The following is a 14,835-nucleotide window of genomic DNA, read 5'->3' as shown; positions in this document are numbered from 1 at the left end:
AGGTGAAAATCTGCAAGTTACCATTAAGTTAATCCTCCTTAGAAGGCAGCACAAAAGGAAATCTGAAGAAGCCATTAAAGTTAATCTGAATTAATTTGTTTACATTCCTCTCAGATGACCCCTTGGAAGAACCAGGCCTGGGTCTCTTGAACAATACCAAACTCACAGAAGTGTTCTGGCCCTCCAGCCAAGGCAGCACAAAGCAGTGATTTACAGCCAGGACAGGGCTAATACAAAATGTTTTCAGCTTATAAAACTCTTGATAGGGCCGTCTTATGAATACACCTGCTGCAACAAAGAAACAGTGGATTTAAAAATCGAATAGAGCCTGAATGGAGAGGACAAGCTATTTTCCTGAGGCAACAAAAATAATTGAATTGGAGAATTTCCAGGTGATGGATCTATGCCTGATATGGTGGGGCTTCGGTTTCCTGTCTGGCCTGTGAGGTGTGCTGCAAGGCTGTGTACGATTTCCATTCCAAATTGGGGAAGAGTCAACAAACTTCCATTACCCCACACACACACAAAAAAAAAAACTCCTCCTCCCCTCACTTCTACCAAGATCTGGGCTGAGTATTGATGCTGCCAAGTGTCTGGCTGGCAAGTGTAGGGGTAAGCCCATTAAAACCAATCCCCCCTGTGGGGTCCCACAGAGTCATGAGGGAATCTTTGATGTTCTCGCTCTCCCTTTCTTTTTGGAGCATTTTACAGCCTGTTTGTCTGTCTGGGTGTCTCGCTGACATCAAATGCATGGTCAGAGGCCTCGGTTGTAAATCAAGAGGCTTTTCTCAGTCTTTGGTTGTCCAGCCAAAAACGAGAAACTTGTAAAAAATAAATAAAGGGCATTTCAGAGCGCCACGTTAAAATCATCTGGTCTGGCATTTGTGCTGTGTCCCAGAGAGAGAGAAAGAGAGCGAGTGAAGGAGAGAGCTGGAGATTACCAAGGCCTATCCCTTACCCTTCACCCTGCCTTGATTAATAGCAAAGCTGTAACGGTACGGTACATTACTTTTTTTAAAGCTAATGAAAAAGTGACTTCAATCAAAACTGACAGACAGCAACTGTGGTGCAACAGCTGAAAAGATGCAAGAACCAGCCACTAGCTAAACATAAGACAGAACAAAATAGCCACACTGCTTAAAATTCTCACTACCATTGTAAAAATAGTTAGGTGAAACAGCACAGACATACTAAAGTCAACCACATGCCCATAAAATAAGGAAGAGTATTATTTGTCAGTGTTATATTTTAGCTGGCTCTTGAAGCACTGTGTGGGTTAAGCCAAACGTGACTAAGTCATCATTGGTTTCGTCCTTCATATCGCAAGAAATCAGCCACAACTCATCCCCTCAATATTTTTTAAAATGTAAATAAGCAGGGAAGACTGACAGAAAAAGGAATTAAAGGGATAGTTCAGAAATTACAAAGACAAATTGGTTCTAATATATCATTCTAATACCGATGCGCGAAAAATGCTAATATCGGTCGGAAGTCGCGCGACTTCATTTTCACATCTCCCAAGTCCTTTAAGGGAGTTGCAGCAATGAGACAAGGTAGAAGTTGGGGAGAAAGGGGGGAGGTAAACAAATAAATTGTATTTTGACATTTACATTTCACACCCAGCTAAAATAGTTTTTTTCACAGAACATACCAAAACTTATTTGTAGGGAGAAACAGCTGATGACTAAAGGCCAACACGGACTTCTTCCAATTCTCCAGCAGAGGTCTATGTACTGTAGTACTGTGTCCTCTCCAGCCAATCAGTAGCATTTGTTGATTAAGTATGAGCCAGGGAGAAATGGAAACTAGTAGGAGTGCATCCCTGGGCTAAAGACTACAAAATACCATGAGAAAAACAATACAGTATCCAGCAGAAGAAATAGGCAATGACAGACAATGCATCCAAGTGTGTGTGTGACCACATGGTTGTGTAACTGGGAGCTTTAAACCTCATCCAAGTGGAAGACTGAGGGGAAAGGCACTTTGAAGCTAAATGACAGATAATTTTGTCGTCTGATCTGTGGCCCCGAGACACCACACAAAGTAAAGATACATTACTCCTTCCCCCACTATGACATGCAACTTCCAGGATGTGTGTGTCTATGTCTGGTGACTGTAGAGGCTAAGGCCTAACCCTAGACAGCAACTCGAACCAAAGCGACTGACTTGCTTGCCTAGTATGGTTCAGCCCTGGGGAAAGCCTTCTGTAATTCGTTGTACTACACAGGAGAGCAAGGGGAATACGAGATGTAATTCCATTCAAATTCTAGTGGCGTGCGAGCAGCCACAAATCGCCTCCCTGGCTATGGGGATACAGCCTCTTAATCTACGGGCCCGGGCTGCCAAATAGAGCCCTCTCTAACCCTGGTCTCTGAAACCGTATACCCTTGTTACAGTTTATGAACTTCTCTCAGATCCAAAGACTTAGTCAATCAAGAGGGCCAAAGATTAGCCTTCATTCAGAATTATGAGGTCTTCTAGTGTGCTGGAGTCAAAAACACAGACAGAAACCGAGTAAATGGACCTCACGTGGTCCGAGTAAGAAACCCACATCTTAGATGTCCATTTTCATAGCACGTAAGGCCATTAGCCTATTTTTAATACTGCAGACATTTGATTTGCACCTAAACCAGGAAACCCACACATGTCTTGGTTTAAAATGTTGCTTTTCAAAGTGCTTGTGCAAAAGCTGCAGCAACGGAACATCGTTAATGTGACAAACTCTTGCATGGTGGCGGCAACTTTGTTTGTAGTCAACTAACAATAAATTAAAATCAGGAAAAATACATGTCTTAAATACAGTATGTCCCTAGTAGTGCAGTTATATCCCCTTTGAAGCATATTTTCTTCACCTGTGCTGCCGCGCAGGGAAACTTTCAATCAGCCCAACTGTAACAAGGATAAACTGGTTTTAACAACTTCTCTTCCCAATAGACAGTAGAAGGCCCCAAAGAAACATCCCCACCATTATTTTCGCGAGAGAGCGCAGGCGCGAGAAGTGAGGACAAAAGGTAGGGAAACTTCAATAGCCGTCACCTCCGACAACAAACATGCAGCTGGTCTACTGGTTTATGGGCCAGGGCTTCTTCAGTACATCGTAAATCTCACAGCCATTCTGCTTTAGGAGCTTTTGTCTTGCCTTGCTCAAAGCCACCAAAGCAGACCTCTTATAGGACAATAAACGGGACTTTAGTATTAGGTTGCCCCCATCAATCTGCCGTCTCATCTCTTTCAGTCTACCGAAGCCACCAGTTATTTGCACCGACTCTTGCACCGGTTCTATGCACACTCACTGGACTCTACCCACACATATTACACTAACGCGCCAACACACACCACAAACAAGTGTATTGACACTACAGACACTTTCACACGCTTTAAACATGCTGCTGCTAATCTGTTTATTATATATCCTGACTGCCAAGTCACTTTTACCCATACCTACATGTACATATTACCCTACCTCGTGCCCCTGCACGATATACAAGGAGTACCGGTACTGGTACTCCTTGTATATAGTCTTGTTATTATATTGTGTTACCATTTCATTTTTGTGCGCATTTTTGGACATGTGACTAATACAATTTTATTTGAAGTGTGATACAAGTACAAGATGAACATTGCTGGACTGGGCCAAAACGTCAGTTAATTCACTCTCAATTCAGTGGAAGGTTGATCAAACAAGGTCGTATTGATGTGAATTAAGGTGCCGTGCGCTTTCAGTTTGGTCATGTAGTAGGTCAATCTAACAAAAATGACTGTTTAACTCATGGACACTCCACATGGTAGCACTCCACAAACATAAAACCAACCACAAACCACCCTATTGCGCTGAGAAAGAGTCAGGAAGGCATGCAACATGTGCAGTGTACACAGCCTACACATTTTGTATTGACGAGGGACCAACTTGTGTAATATTGCGCAATAGTAGGCCAATGCTTACACCGAAGGACAAATTCATGAAACAGCCTGCGTTTCCAATACATGACAGAAGTTAACCTAAAATACAATCTGCTCATATGATCTACCCATGTGTAGTTGTGGGGCCTTCATTAGACTTTCTTCTTGTTACTTTCTCCCTCCCCTTTGGTAGTTCCTTGGTTTCCCCCAGGCCTACACAGCGTGGCAGAAGCCCAGATCAAATGAAGGTTTGCGTTAGGCATAAGCAGGGATAGCCAGGACTGGGCCACCAGAGTCGTCAAGGCAGCTTGTGGAGGACCGACCACCTGGTATTTGTCTCCACTCGCCCTGCACCCACCCCACTTCCCATTTATGACCATTCCTGTAGGGCAAATTCCTCCCCCCACCAACACCACCACACGCACACATTTGGCTTTGGGCTGCAATGGCTCTGCTGGTTCTGGCGGGGAAATGGTTAAGGGAGATTAGCACCTGTGTGTGTCATGTATTTGTAGCGGGACTGGTGAACACACCATGGGCATGAAAGAAAATTTGAAAGCAAACGGAGAAAGATAACGAGATGCTTCTGACAAATGCAGAATGGTTGCCCCCTTTTTCCTCTTTTCTAAAAGGCAAAAGATTGAAGAGGAGCTCTTGGCTATTCCTGGCGTCCTTCTGCATTCTCCTTGGGTGCCGTAAAACCATAAATCTCCCAGCTTGCTTCTCTGCTAATAACAGTCCCCATTTTGTTAAGATCCTTTACTGAACGTGTGAGGAGCTGGCAACACTCTGAAAGGCCTACTGTTATCTCTCAAGGTCTAAATATGACTCCGTTATTCCCATCTTAACACTTACAAAAGGAACTAGACTGGTATGTAAAAATACATTTCCCAGATCTCTAATCCTTTGCAGAGTATCAAATTTAACCAAATTGTCAACTAAAAAAAGTATTCAGAATCCAACAGTTGACCATGCAACCTGGATCTAGCAGAACATTCTAAACCTGCAAACATTGTCGCTTTGCATGGGCAGCTTTTTTGGCTATGTCAAAATGGGGCACTGGGAGGTAAATTCATGAAGGTGGGGTGGTGGTTTAGGAGGTATCCATTTCCTGTTTCCTTCTAAACAAAAGCAGCCCCTCTGCAGCTGCACACCAACCATGTTTATGAGCCACCCCCTTGGACTCGGTCATTAGATGTTTATTGCCTGGTCATGCGGAGGATGAGACTGACCAAAAGAACAGACCCACTTTTAAAACCAGAGGATTCAATAACCTTCTTCCTGCACCAGGCAGAAACTCCACTCTGCTACCTAATACTAAAAAGTCCAGTAGGCTCTATGGGCATACTCGTATGGTAATGTGTAAAAATGCTAAATAGAAAGATTGATTCCTATCGGTTGTTCCTGAATGTGAAGCCGTAACAGTGCAAACAAAATGGACACACTTTATTGCTGCTAAGGTACACCTGGTTTCACCACTCACTGATTTGAAGGGACAAAAACCAGCAGACACTGGCCACGAGTACCAGAATTGCTCATCCCTAAAGCAATTATTTAAAAGAAACTTGGGTTAACATCTTTTTTACAGCTACAGAGTAGAGCCCAGAAAACATGAAAGTATAATTCAACTCTTCCAATGTGGTCAAGGCAGACGGCACAAACCTACAAACACAAAATACATATAGGCTCCACTCACATCTGATTTGGTGGACATATTGTCCTCCATGTCGGAGTCATTGGCGTCCCTCAACTCCGAGAACGGAGGTAGCGTCGGCGCCTTCCTGCGCTCCCCCAGCGCCTCACCGCCGTCCACCTGCACTTTTGCGGGCCGCACCTGGGATTTGTCCTTCAGCAGTTTCTTTTCCGAGTAGTGTGATTGGGGGTACGGCAGCAACGAGCCCCCCGGCGGCTTTAACGTCAACTCCGAGAAGCCCTTCTTGCGCTTTTTGGTCAGGTGGTCCTCGCTGTCGGTGATGGACAGTCGCTTGTTAGTCCCTGTCCCATTCCCAGCCCCGTGCGAGTAGCCCCCATCCTGCCGGTGCTCCTTGGACATGGCCTTGGGCTCCTTGAAGCCCATCTTGGGGATGGGGGGGTTGTCCCGAAGAGGCTGGTTCTCTTTGGGTTTCTTGGATGGATCTTTGGAGGCTTTGCTTGGTTCCCTGCTACAGTCTCTGAAGGCACTTTTGGGCTCTTTCAAAGGCTTGTCCTTGTAGTCCTTGGAGGGTTTGTGGAGCTTGGATGAGCTGGTGGTGGTGGTTGTGGTGAGGAGAGAGTCAGATCCTTTGAAGCCGTCCTGCAGCGAAAAGCACATAGATTAGGTCTCAATTTATTTGGATAGTCTCCAATAGGATGGTCGATCAAGCTATCAACTTTAACTCTTCATGTGCAACAACAACCTCTAAGGTTAAGTTGTGTTTTGAGCTACCTTCAGGTTTAATGGATAGTTGAACAGTTTATTGATATGTTTCACTAACTAAGTGATTATCTGAATAACAAGTTCTACGATTTTGGATAAAGTAAGGCCCGCACAAGCTACGTACATAATGAAAAAGGTTAGTTCAGCCCTAACTAACACTCAAGAGGATTGCACACTGGCAAGAGGGAAGATGGAGAAATCCCGCCTCAGGGTCAGTGGACACGATGGGGCAAACACCTAATTAGTTTGTTTGACCCACTTTGTTGCTAATCGTCAGCATGTCAATGAGCTCAGCTAATAACTCCCTTGATCCATAGTGGAGGGTATGGGCCTAAAAGTACATTTTTGATCTCAAGGGCTTTTCTATATACACACACACACCACTGAAATTAGTCTTGATCAACTGTTGACTAGATATCCAGGGAAATGGTTAGGGATGATGCAACTTGAGGTTTGCCACTTAAGTGAGATTTGTTGGGGTCAAAAAAATAATAACACTTAAAACACTACAGAGAATTATTTACTTGGCTTCCAGCGCTGAAGGCTTGATTACAATGCTCAAATCAATACGCCCCAGACAAATAAATGAGCAAAGAAAAGGTTTGGTCTGGTCATGGCATTTTAAAAAAGGAGTCGTAATACTGTGTGTTCATTTTGAGAAAGCCTTGTGCCACCCTGGGGTTCTGTACTGCTCGCTCAATAAAGAGCACGTCTATTCTAGAAAAAATTTAAAAAAGGGTTTACTTGAGAAAAGAGCTGGGAACTTGTTCTGTCCAGAATGTGGTGGAAGGGAGGGATGACTCAACAGCTGTAAGTGCGACCTTAAAGTGGCCTGACCGGTGAGCAAACCTGGAGATGGAAGCGACTAAAGCCAGTGCATTCTCTTTTCACTAACTAAACGACACAGGCTGTTTGTCCCGGGGTCACGCCTGCTGGCCCCCCGTCAATATTTCATCAATGCCATGAAGCCATTAAGCAAGTCTAGACGACGACGGGGGGGGGGGTGTTACGACCTGCCCAAACTACCTCCAAAACCCTTTTATTTTGCTCCTGACCCTGGGACCTTCTGGACTTAAAGCTGCTAACCCACTCACACAAAACTACTCCCACCAACAAACACTCTGGCTGCCCAGGGCCAAAAACTTTAAAGGCCGTTTATAGCAAAGTTTTACTGGTCTGAAAGTGATGCGCTTCGCCAATAACAGCCCCAATACATTAACTGGCCACAAAAACAGCACCCGATCCCCCCCCCCCCCCCCACTGGTACTTGCCACTCCAGAGTATATGGATGTGTGCATCATCTACTTTACTGCAGTCTACTTGTTACAATCACCTGCTACTCAGTGCAATACACAGAGAATGACTTTCAAAGCTGCTTATGCACCTTATAACTGTCAAGGCAACTGAGAAACTAACTGGTCCTTTACGCATTGTGCTGTTTTGTAGTTATGTGCAACAATTGCGTTTTGGTCGTTTAGCCTATAAAATGCACTTATAGTCAAGTAAAACTTGGCAGACTGCCATTAGCAATCAGTAACACTTAAAAAATAAAAATAAAAAACAAGTCGGGTACAAGTGAACCGGAGGGAGAGGAGACCACAGTAGGTGGATTGCCATTGGACGTTAGTGGAAGATAATGGTAGAACTACTGTGCGCATGTGACCCCTCTGCTCCATCAGTAATCCATCACACACGCACAGTCTGTTTAGATTGGAAACCGTTTCCATGTGCACTGGGCCTCTCGTAACCCAGTCCTGCCCAGAGTGGGCTCTGCCCGGCAAATGATACCATTTAAAGGGCCTAAAAATAACAAGTAAATGGAAGCAACATGCCAGTTTATTGACATGTATGATTTACGGCCATGACGGATAATACCACATATGCATCTAAAAGTTGGCTTTCTGAGACCGCTAGAGAACAATTGCGTCACAATGAAACACTGATACGTACCAAGCTTCAACAGGCTTTAAAACTAAAGTGACTTTTATATACTGCCTAATTAATACAGTATGGCCGGTGCTATAACCGTCATTGGTAGCATAGGACCCCAGTGTGTCTGAAAGTTATTGGGAACAGGACCATGTGGTCTCACAGCAGCCAAGAAGTGCCGAGTTGAACGTCTTTTGAAAATCCACAGAGTTTAAATACCCTCAACATCTTTGAACCTAGCCAAGTACACTGTGATTATTTTATTTATTTATTTACTTTTGGGGGGGGGGGACGACTTTGAAGTGGGAGTTCTTTGGGAAGAGTTTGAGAAGAGTGGGAGTCGGTCTAGTCCTGGTCTGTACCTGGAGACCGCTACTGACCTTCGACCCTGGGAAGGCCTTGCTTTTCTTAGCGTCTGAGAAGGTCAATGTCAGGGAGTTGCTGGGGAGGGTGGGCAGCTTGAGGTGCTGGCCGAACAGAGATGTGGAACCCTCCTGCATTACCATCACCTGGAAGTAAAACGGGGTCATTTAGCCAACACCTTTATCCACAGTGACTTACAGATCAGTGACATATTTAATATATAATGTAGCCTGTGGGAATCAAATCTACAACAGAAAAAAAATGACATAGTAATAATACACTGCAATAAAAAGGGCAGAGAAATTAACAATGATATTGTCCTGATGTGGAAAACAGTTTATTGTATTGTATCTTGTGCCCACATGGTCTGGGAACGAAGAGCTTAACCAATCTATTTGAATATCAAGTACCGCATGAATTGGACTGTTTCATAATTCCTGCTTATTATAGCTGCTTGTGTGTAAAACTAAAGACTGCTTGTTTGGATATTTTCTTTTTTAGGGAGGCTAACAGATTATCGTAGCGTTCTTGTCGATGCCAAGAGCAGCAAACCTCAAAAAAAGAAACTTGTCCACTTAACACTGCACGTTATTCCTGGAACTGCTCACAGACAGTCATTACATTGTATGGAATGACAGTGAGCACGCGCGAGCAAAGAAAAGACAACACAGCTGCTTCCCTGTGTGTCTAAATTTGAGGGTGCGTTCGTTTGTGGTGTCACTTCAACATAGCAGCCGAGGGAAGAATAAACACATTTCATGTCTTGCCTAGCAGCAAGATGTAAACAAAGGGTTAACACTTCACTGGGAACATGAGGTTTCTCTGAGGTTGAAATGATCTGCTGTGAGTCAGCACCAAAACTACTTAGTAAGCATTTCCTTTGATACAACTATCCTTTCCTTTCAGTCTTCCCATTACCCTCTCTCCAAATGAAACCAACAGATGTCAAACTCTTTTAGGAGGGGGATAACAGAGCTAGGCGGGGTGGGTTCCGCCTTTACAATGGTAGGGGAAACACTTGGTCAACAACATGGGGAAAGTCTCAGAAATAATAGAAGCTTGCCCACAACTGTGCATATTGGATACAGTTCTTGGATACAAGTCTATAATTGTCAAAGCCAATCGTTGTCAATGTCAATGTGAGTGGACCAATAGCATTGAAGCTTCAGTATCAACACATTCTTGTGTGTAAATATCTCAATTGGAAGAATGTTGCAGTACACATGATAAGTCTTACTTGAGAGTCGTCCGAACTTCTTTTGTGAGGATCCCGTTGCTGTGGAGGACACACATAAAGCATGTTAGTGCACACTCACACACCAATCAGCTCTATTGGAGAAAGCCTCAAAACATCCGGAGTAAGCGGAATAAATGTTGCTATGGCACACCAGTCCTTTCTTAATTAAACCATGTCACAGTCAGCGTTGTCTTTTTCCAATCTTATTTGTTTCCTCTGAAAAGGCCTGTAGACATTAAGGTGTATGATGTCATGCACAAAGACAAAAAACATTGGTGTGTTACTGGAATGAGCATGGAGAGGGCCCTGCTAAAAATGTAAAAAAATTAAAAACACTCATGACCTTACAAATTACATATGTTCCTGAAGCGATTGTCCACAAAAATGTTTTGGGGACATTCCTGTGGGCACACAAGGTTTTCGGGAGGGCAGTGGGAAGAAAAACAAAACAATAAAAAGCATACGCCCATTTGCCTACCAATGGCTGGCCTGATAAGCCCATTTGCCTACCAATGGCTGGCCTGATAAGCCCATTTGCCTACCAATGGCTGGCCTGATAAGCCCATTTGCCTACCAATGGCTGGCCTGATATGCAACCGACATGGTTCATATCTCGTGGCCAGCAAAGTCAAAGTTCTTATGTCATCTGGATGTTTTTAAAGTGCTATTCATTGCGTTACATTCCCTTCAACCTCTGATTTGTCATTTAATAAATTTACCTCTCCAGGGATTGGCCATACTGGATATGAAGGCCTATTCTCAAGCCCTGCTCTCACAGCTTAATCAGGTGTTCAAGCAAGGCTGGAGCAAAAGCCTACCTATCCAGTATGGCCACACATGCTTATGGCTATTAAGATAAACACCAGCTATTGAGATGCACCCCTAGTCAAATTTCCATCTCCCACCCCCCAGTCCCGTCATCTCGTACCCCGCCGGCTTTAAGCAGCTTCCTGCGGAACTCCTCCGTGGGATTGTTGAAGGTGAGCTTCTCGCAGCGCAGGTGATTGACAGGCGGGTGGCCGTCCAAGTGTAGAAACAGGTCGTAGTCGAAGCGCACTTTCTTAGGTTCTTCCTGAGAGGTGCAGTGGGACATCCGTAGGAACAAAAGAAAGGAGAGAAGTCAGTTGCGTACCAAAGTCCAAGTGGTAAAATGTATATTGATAGAGTCCTCTTTCGTACAAAGGCAAAGAAAGTGTTAACTATCATATTCTGTATAAAGAACTATGCAAATGCATGTGGATATAAAAATATATCATTTTTTTTGCCATTACCCACAATTCAAATGCTACTTTTAGTTTAAAGGTCCTAATGTGGGATGATCATGGTCTCCTATATATCAGGCTAAGCCAAATGTTTACAGGTTGGAATCTTTAGTAAGCAACGCAGGTCAAAACCTTGTTAAATGTACCTTATTTCTGAAGTACACTTCAATGGGCAAGATGAAGCCTGCGTATCCAGACTCCTCCACTTTATAGGGTGGATCCTTGCACACTGAAATATAGAGAGGGGGAGGGTGCTTTTCACTTAATGCTGTGTGTTCACTTGTAAATACGTTATCCTTAGTCCTCTGAAACAATGATACGAGTCCTGTGTGCTCCCCGTGTCTCACCGCTCAGTGTTTATAATGTGTTTGTCACTAAAGCCTTAAAATATATATATATATATATACTAAAAACGTGGGTGAGTCGACAAGCTCCTTGAAAAATGTTTTTTAAAAGACGTAAACGTGATTTGTTTTCTAATCTAATTCCAACCACAAGCAACAGCAAAGTCTCAAGGTACCAAATATATTCCTCTTAACATTATTTTTTATTTTAAAGTATTTAAACCTACATAATTGTCAAGGTTACCTTCAGATTACAGAAAGCCCTTAATGTGTGTATGAGACATTGGCACTAATGGGAATTGGAATGTCCCTTGCTGCCAGCCACACTTGCTCACAACTTCACACTGCCAAGGTACTACCTGAAAGCGCTCCCTCTACTGGGATCTCATTATAAACATGAAGACCATTTCCGCCACCAATCTGATGCAACACGGATACCAGAAACTCTGGGATAATATTAGATATAAATACATCTCAAATCCTGGCAACCCACAACATGAAACACTGGGTTCCCATCAAGCTCTTCAGGACAAACAACCTGCGCTCCAGGTCAGATGACCCCCTCGGACACACCTGTTTGTCATTCTCTATGTCCCAGGGGGCTTTGTAGCAAGACTGCCAATTAGTCTGCATGTTCAAGGCAAATATAAGAGAATCTACAAGCTCCCGTTCAACATCTTATCTTTTGTTCGTCTTTACGGAGTAGTATGTGCAGCATAACCATAATTGTACAGTTTGTACATTGATAAAGCGCTAAGTAATATAGTATAGTAAAAATGCAGTCATTCTACCTCTGTCAAGGTCAGACAGTCTTTTAAAAAGGCAGTAAAAGCAGGGAATGGCAGGGCACAGCATGACAGACAGCCAACAGGGATTAACAAAACATTCAGAGAAAAATAGTTTTTTAAATGACTGCGTTCTCCCCCAGTGTATGCCAACCGTTCAAACTAGCCAAATCCGACAGAAATTGAGAAACGGTTCTCGAAATGTAAAAAAAAAACGGTGTCGGAATGGTCAAAAAAGTACTCGTCCCCTACAGAGTCCTGGCTGGCAGTAACCTAGACAGGAAGTCAGATGTTCACATTACACCAGCTCTAAGCGCCACCACCTTCAGGGTGACTGACGGCTCGGATGGCTAGACCAGAGTCAACCTCACTGCTGGTGTATGCTCTGCCCCAGAATCCAATAACGCTGAGCAAATATTGTGGGTCGTGATTAATTGCGTGATCGGGTCAGGTTCAATTACATGTGGCTAAAAGGTTCCATTCACCGTAGCCTGCCAAACTTATTTATGTAGAACCTGGAAAATATGGGTTGAGGATGAGATGAGTTGCACCACCCAGAAACATAGCGTGGGATAGTCTGGGCTCTGTCTGAGCAGTTCTCTTTCACATATTTAAGCCTCCAGCATTTTTCCCCCCATGTGGCGGTGACGCAGGTTTGTCGACCTAAGAGACTGTCTGGAAGGTGTTTTCTGAGGGTTAGCTAGCATCAACACCTGGTCTCCCAGGTATGCTGCTACCTCCCACTGTGTCTCCTACTTGTTGCCCAGGAAAGAGCACCCCCATCATTTAACACAGCAAAGCGCAACAACCCATTCACCACATGACCTTATATAGGCCTTTTCTCATTTAGATTTGCTCAACTCAAAGAGGGGAGGACAGTCTTCCGCTTGCCTACTAACAAAGACACTTATCAGTTTCCGGGTCACGGACGAGAGAGGATGGACTTTTGACCAAAAAAACCCACCATGGTCTTGATAGCCCCCAAAGTCATTAGGGGCTGTAATGTACATTTTTGGGATTCGTCAACCAATGAAGAACACAGCCATTTCATTGTAGCAGTTGTGGTTTCTTACATATCGAATCAAATGGTTCACTCTGTAGACTTTGTTAAAATGCCACAATCTCAAAGTCTTAACTCTTCAATCAAGTAATTTATAACATTTCCCACTCAAATTCAGACACTGCGACGTGTGGGCTTGCTGTACTTGACCAGTCGAAGTTATGGTGCATTTCCTCTCTTAGCCTAAACCACTATTTCAATGCAGGATCCCTGCTGCATTGTAAATCTCATGTGGCAACAAAACTGGATAAGCAACAAGTGAAGAGTAGATCACCATTAGAAGCACACTGCTTGTAATCTACACATCATTGCAACAAGTGACCCTAGAATGGAACTCATTAAATTGATGAGAAAATATTTACCAAGCCAACACATTGGCTATGTTACCATCTCTGTGTGCGTCACAGGCAGGAAAGGGGAAGAAGGAAAGCAAATTAAATGACTGAGCTTTGAGCAGTGGGAGGAGTTTGGCTTGGCAGTACCATCTTGGCTATGGTTCCCTATTCGAAATTGAAAAGGTCACTGTACATGTGAAGGAGCAACTGGAAGGCAGGTTAGCGTTTTTCGTAATGAATCTTGTTCTGGAGGAAGCTCTGCAGAGTAGTCACAAATTGGCACAGCCCAAAAGGTATAAAAATCTGATAAACCTAATGACTAACCTTGACCTTAAATTAAGACATATTTTTTTTTGTTTATAACAATTTTGACTTTGCCGCAGGCACATCTAGCGGAAATCACAGTTCTGCCTACAAGACAAGACTCGTCCCATAAACAACCTGCAACTGGAAGAGCGAGGTACGCAATACACTCATTGACCTGTCAACAGGAACTTTGCCAACGATTAGCGCAAAGTTTGGAAGGGAGACAGAGGGCCAGCCTATTTATTGAGCAGGCCCGAGGTACTCACTTTTTCTCCCCGTGGATCAAGCCGAGATGTCAATCATAGAACAATGCCAGTCACAATGCATTTGCCCTTTCCCCAGAGACTGGTTTGTAATGAGCCAAAAGTTGGAGGACATAGAACTGCACAGTAAAATTTTAAAAAAGTTGAAGACATCTTGCAGCTACTTCACCAACAGCTCCTTCCGCTCATGAAATCAGATGTTCCCTCTTTCCCCTTGCCCTCCCTCATCTCAAATGGCGAGTGTTTAACTTAACCTTTACGGGATCGGTGCCTCCCCCCCACAGGACAGTTGAGCTAACGGTGCATTAATATGATTAGCATGATGTTTTAAGTAACACATTTCCCATATTGCCAGAAAGCTTAAATTCTTGTTAATCTAATAGCACTGTCCAATTCACAGTTGCTATTACAGTGAAATAATATCATGCTATTGTTTGAGGAGCGTGCACAGTTATATACTTGAAAATGTATCAATAAACCAATTAGGGGACATTTGGGCAAACTTGATACAACATTTTGAACAGTAATGCAATGGTTCATTGGATCAGTCTAAAACATTGCACATACACTGCTGCCATCTAGTGGCCACAATCTAAATTGCACCTAAACTGCAATACTACATTGTGGCATTTCAA

General features: G+C 43.6%; 1 protein-coding gene across 1 annotated transcript in view; it reads right to left on the bottom strand.

The window, feature by feature from the left end:
• Positions 1-14,835, bottom strand: part of LOC139417176 (MLLT3 super elongation complex subunit) — a 43,294-nt gene that overhangs the window by 8,166 nt on the left and 20,293 nt on the right. Inside the window, exons 3-7 of the mRNA XM_071166419.1 lie at positions 11,254-11,336; positions 10,774-10,917; positions 9,846-9,884; positions 8,626-8,754; positions 5,597-6,193 (exon numbers count right to left, since the gene is read on the bottom strand). Coding sequence (XP_071022520.1) covers positions 5,597-6,193; positions 8,626-8,754; positions 9,846-9,884; positions 10,774-10,917; positions 11,254-11,336 — 992 coding nt within the window. The remainder of the gene's footprint in view (positions 1-5,596; positions 6,194-8,625; positions 8,755-9,845; positions 9,885-10,773; positions 10,918-11,253; positions 11,337-14,835) is intronic.

Source organism: Oncorhynchus clarkii, chromosome 9 (genome assembly GCF_045791955.1).
Source record: "Oncorhynchus clarkii lewisi isolate Uvic-CL-2024 chromosome 9, UVic_Ocla_1.0, whole genome shotgun sequence".
Taxonomy (NCBI): domain Eukaryota; kingdom Metazoa; phylum Chordata; class Actinopteri; order Salmoniformes; family Salmonidae; genus Oncorhynchus; species Oncorhynchus clarkii.
This window is presented reverse-complemented; position numbering and strand designations above follow the sequence as displayed.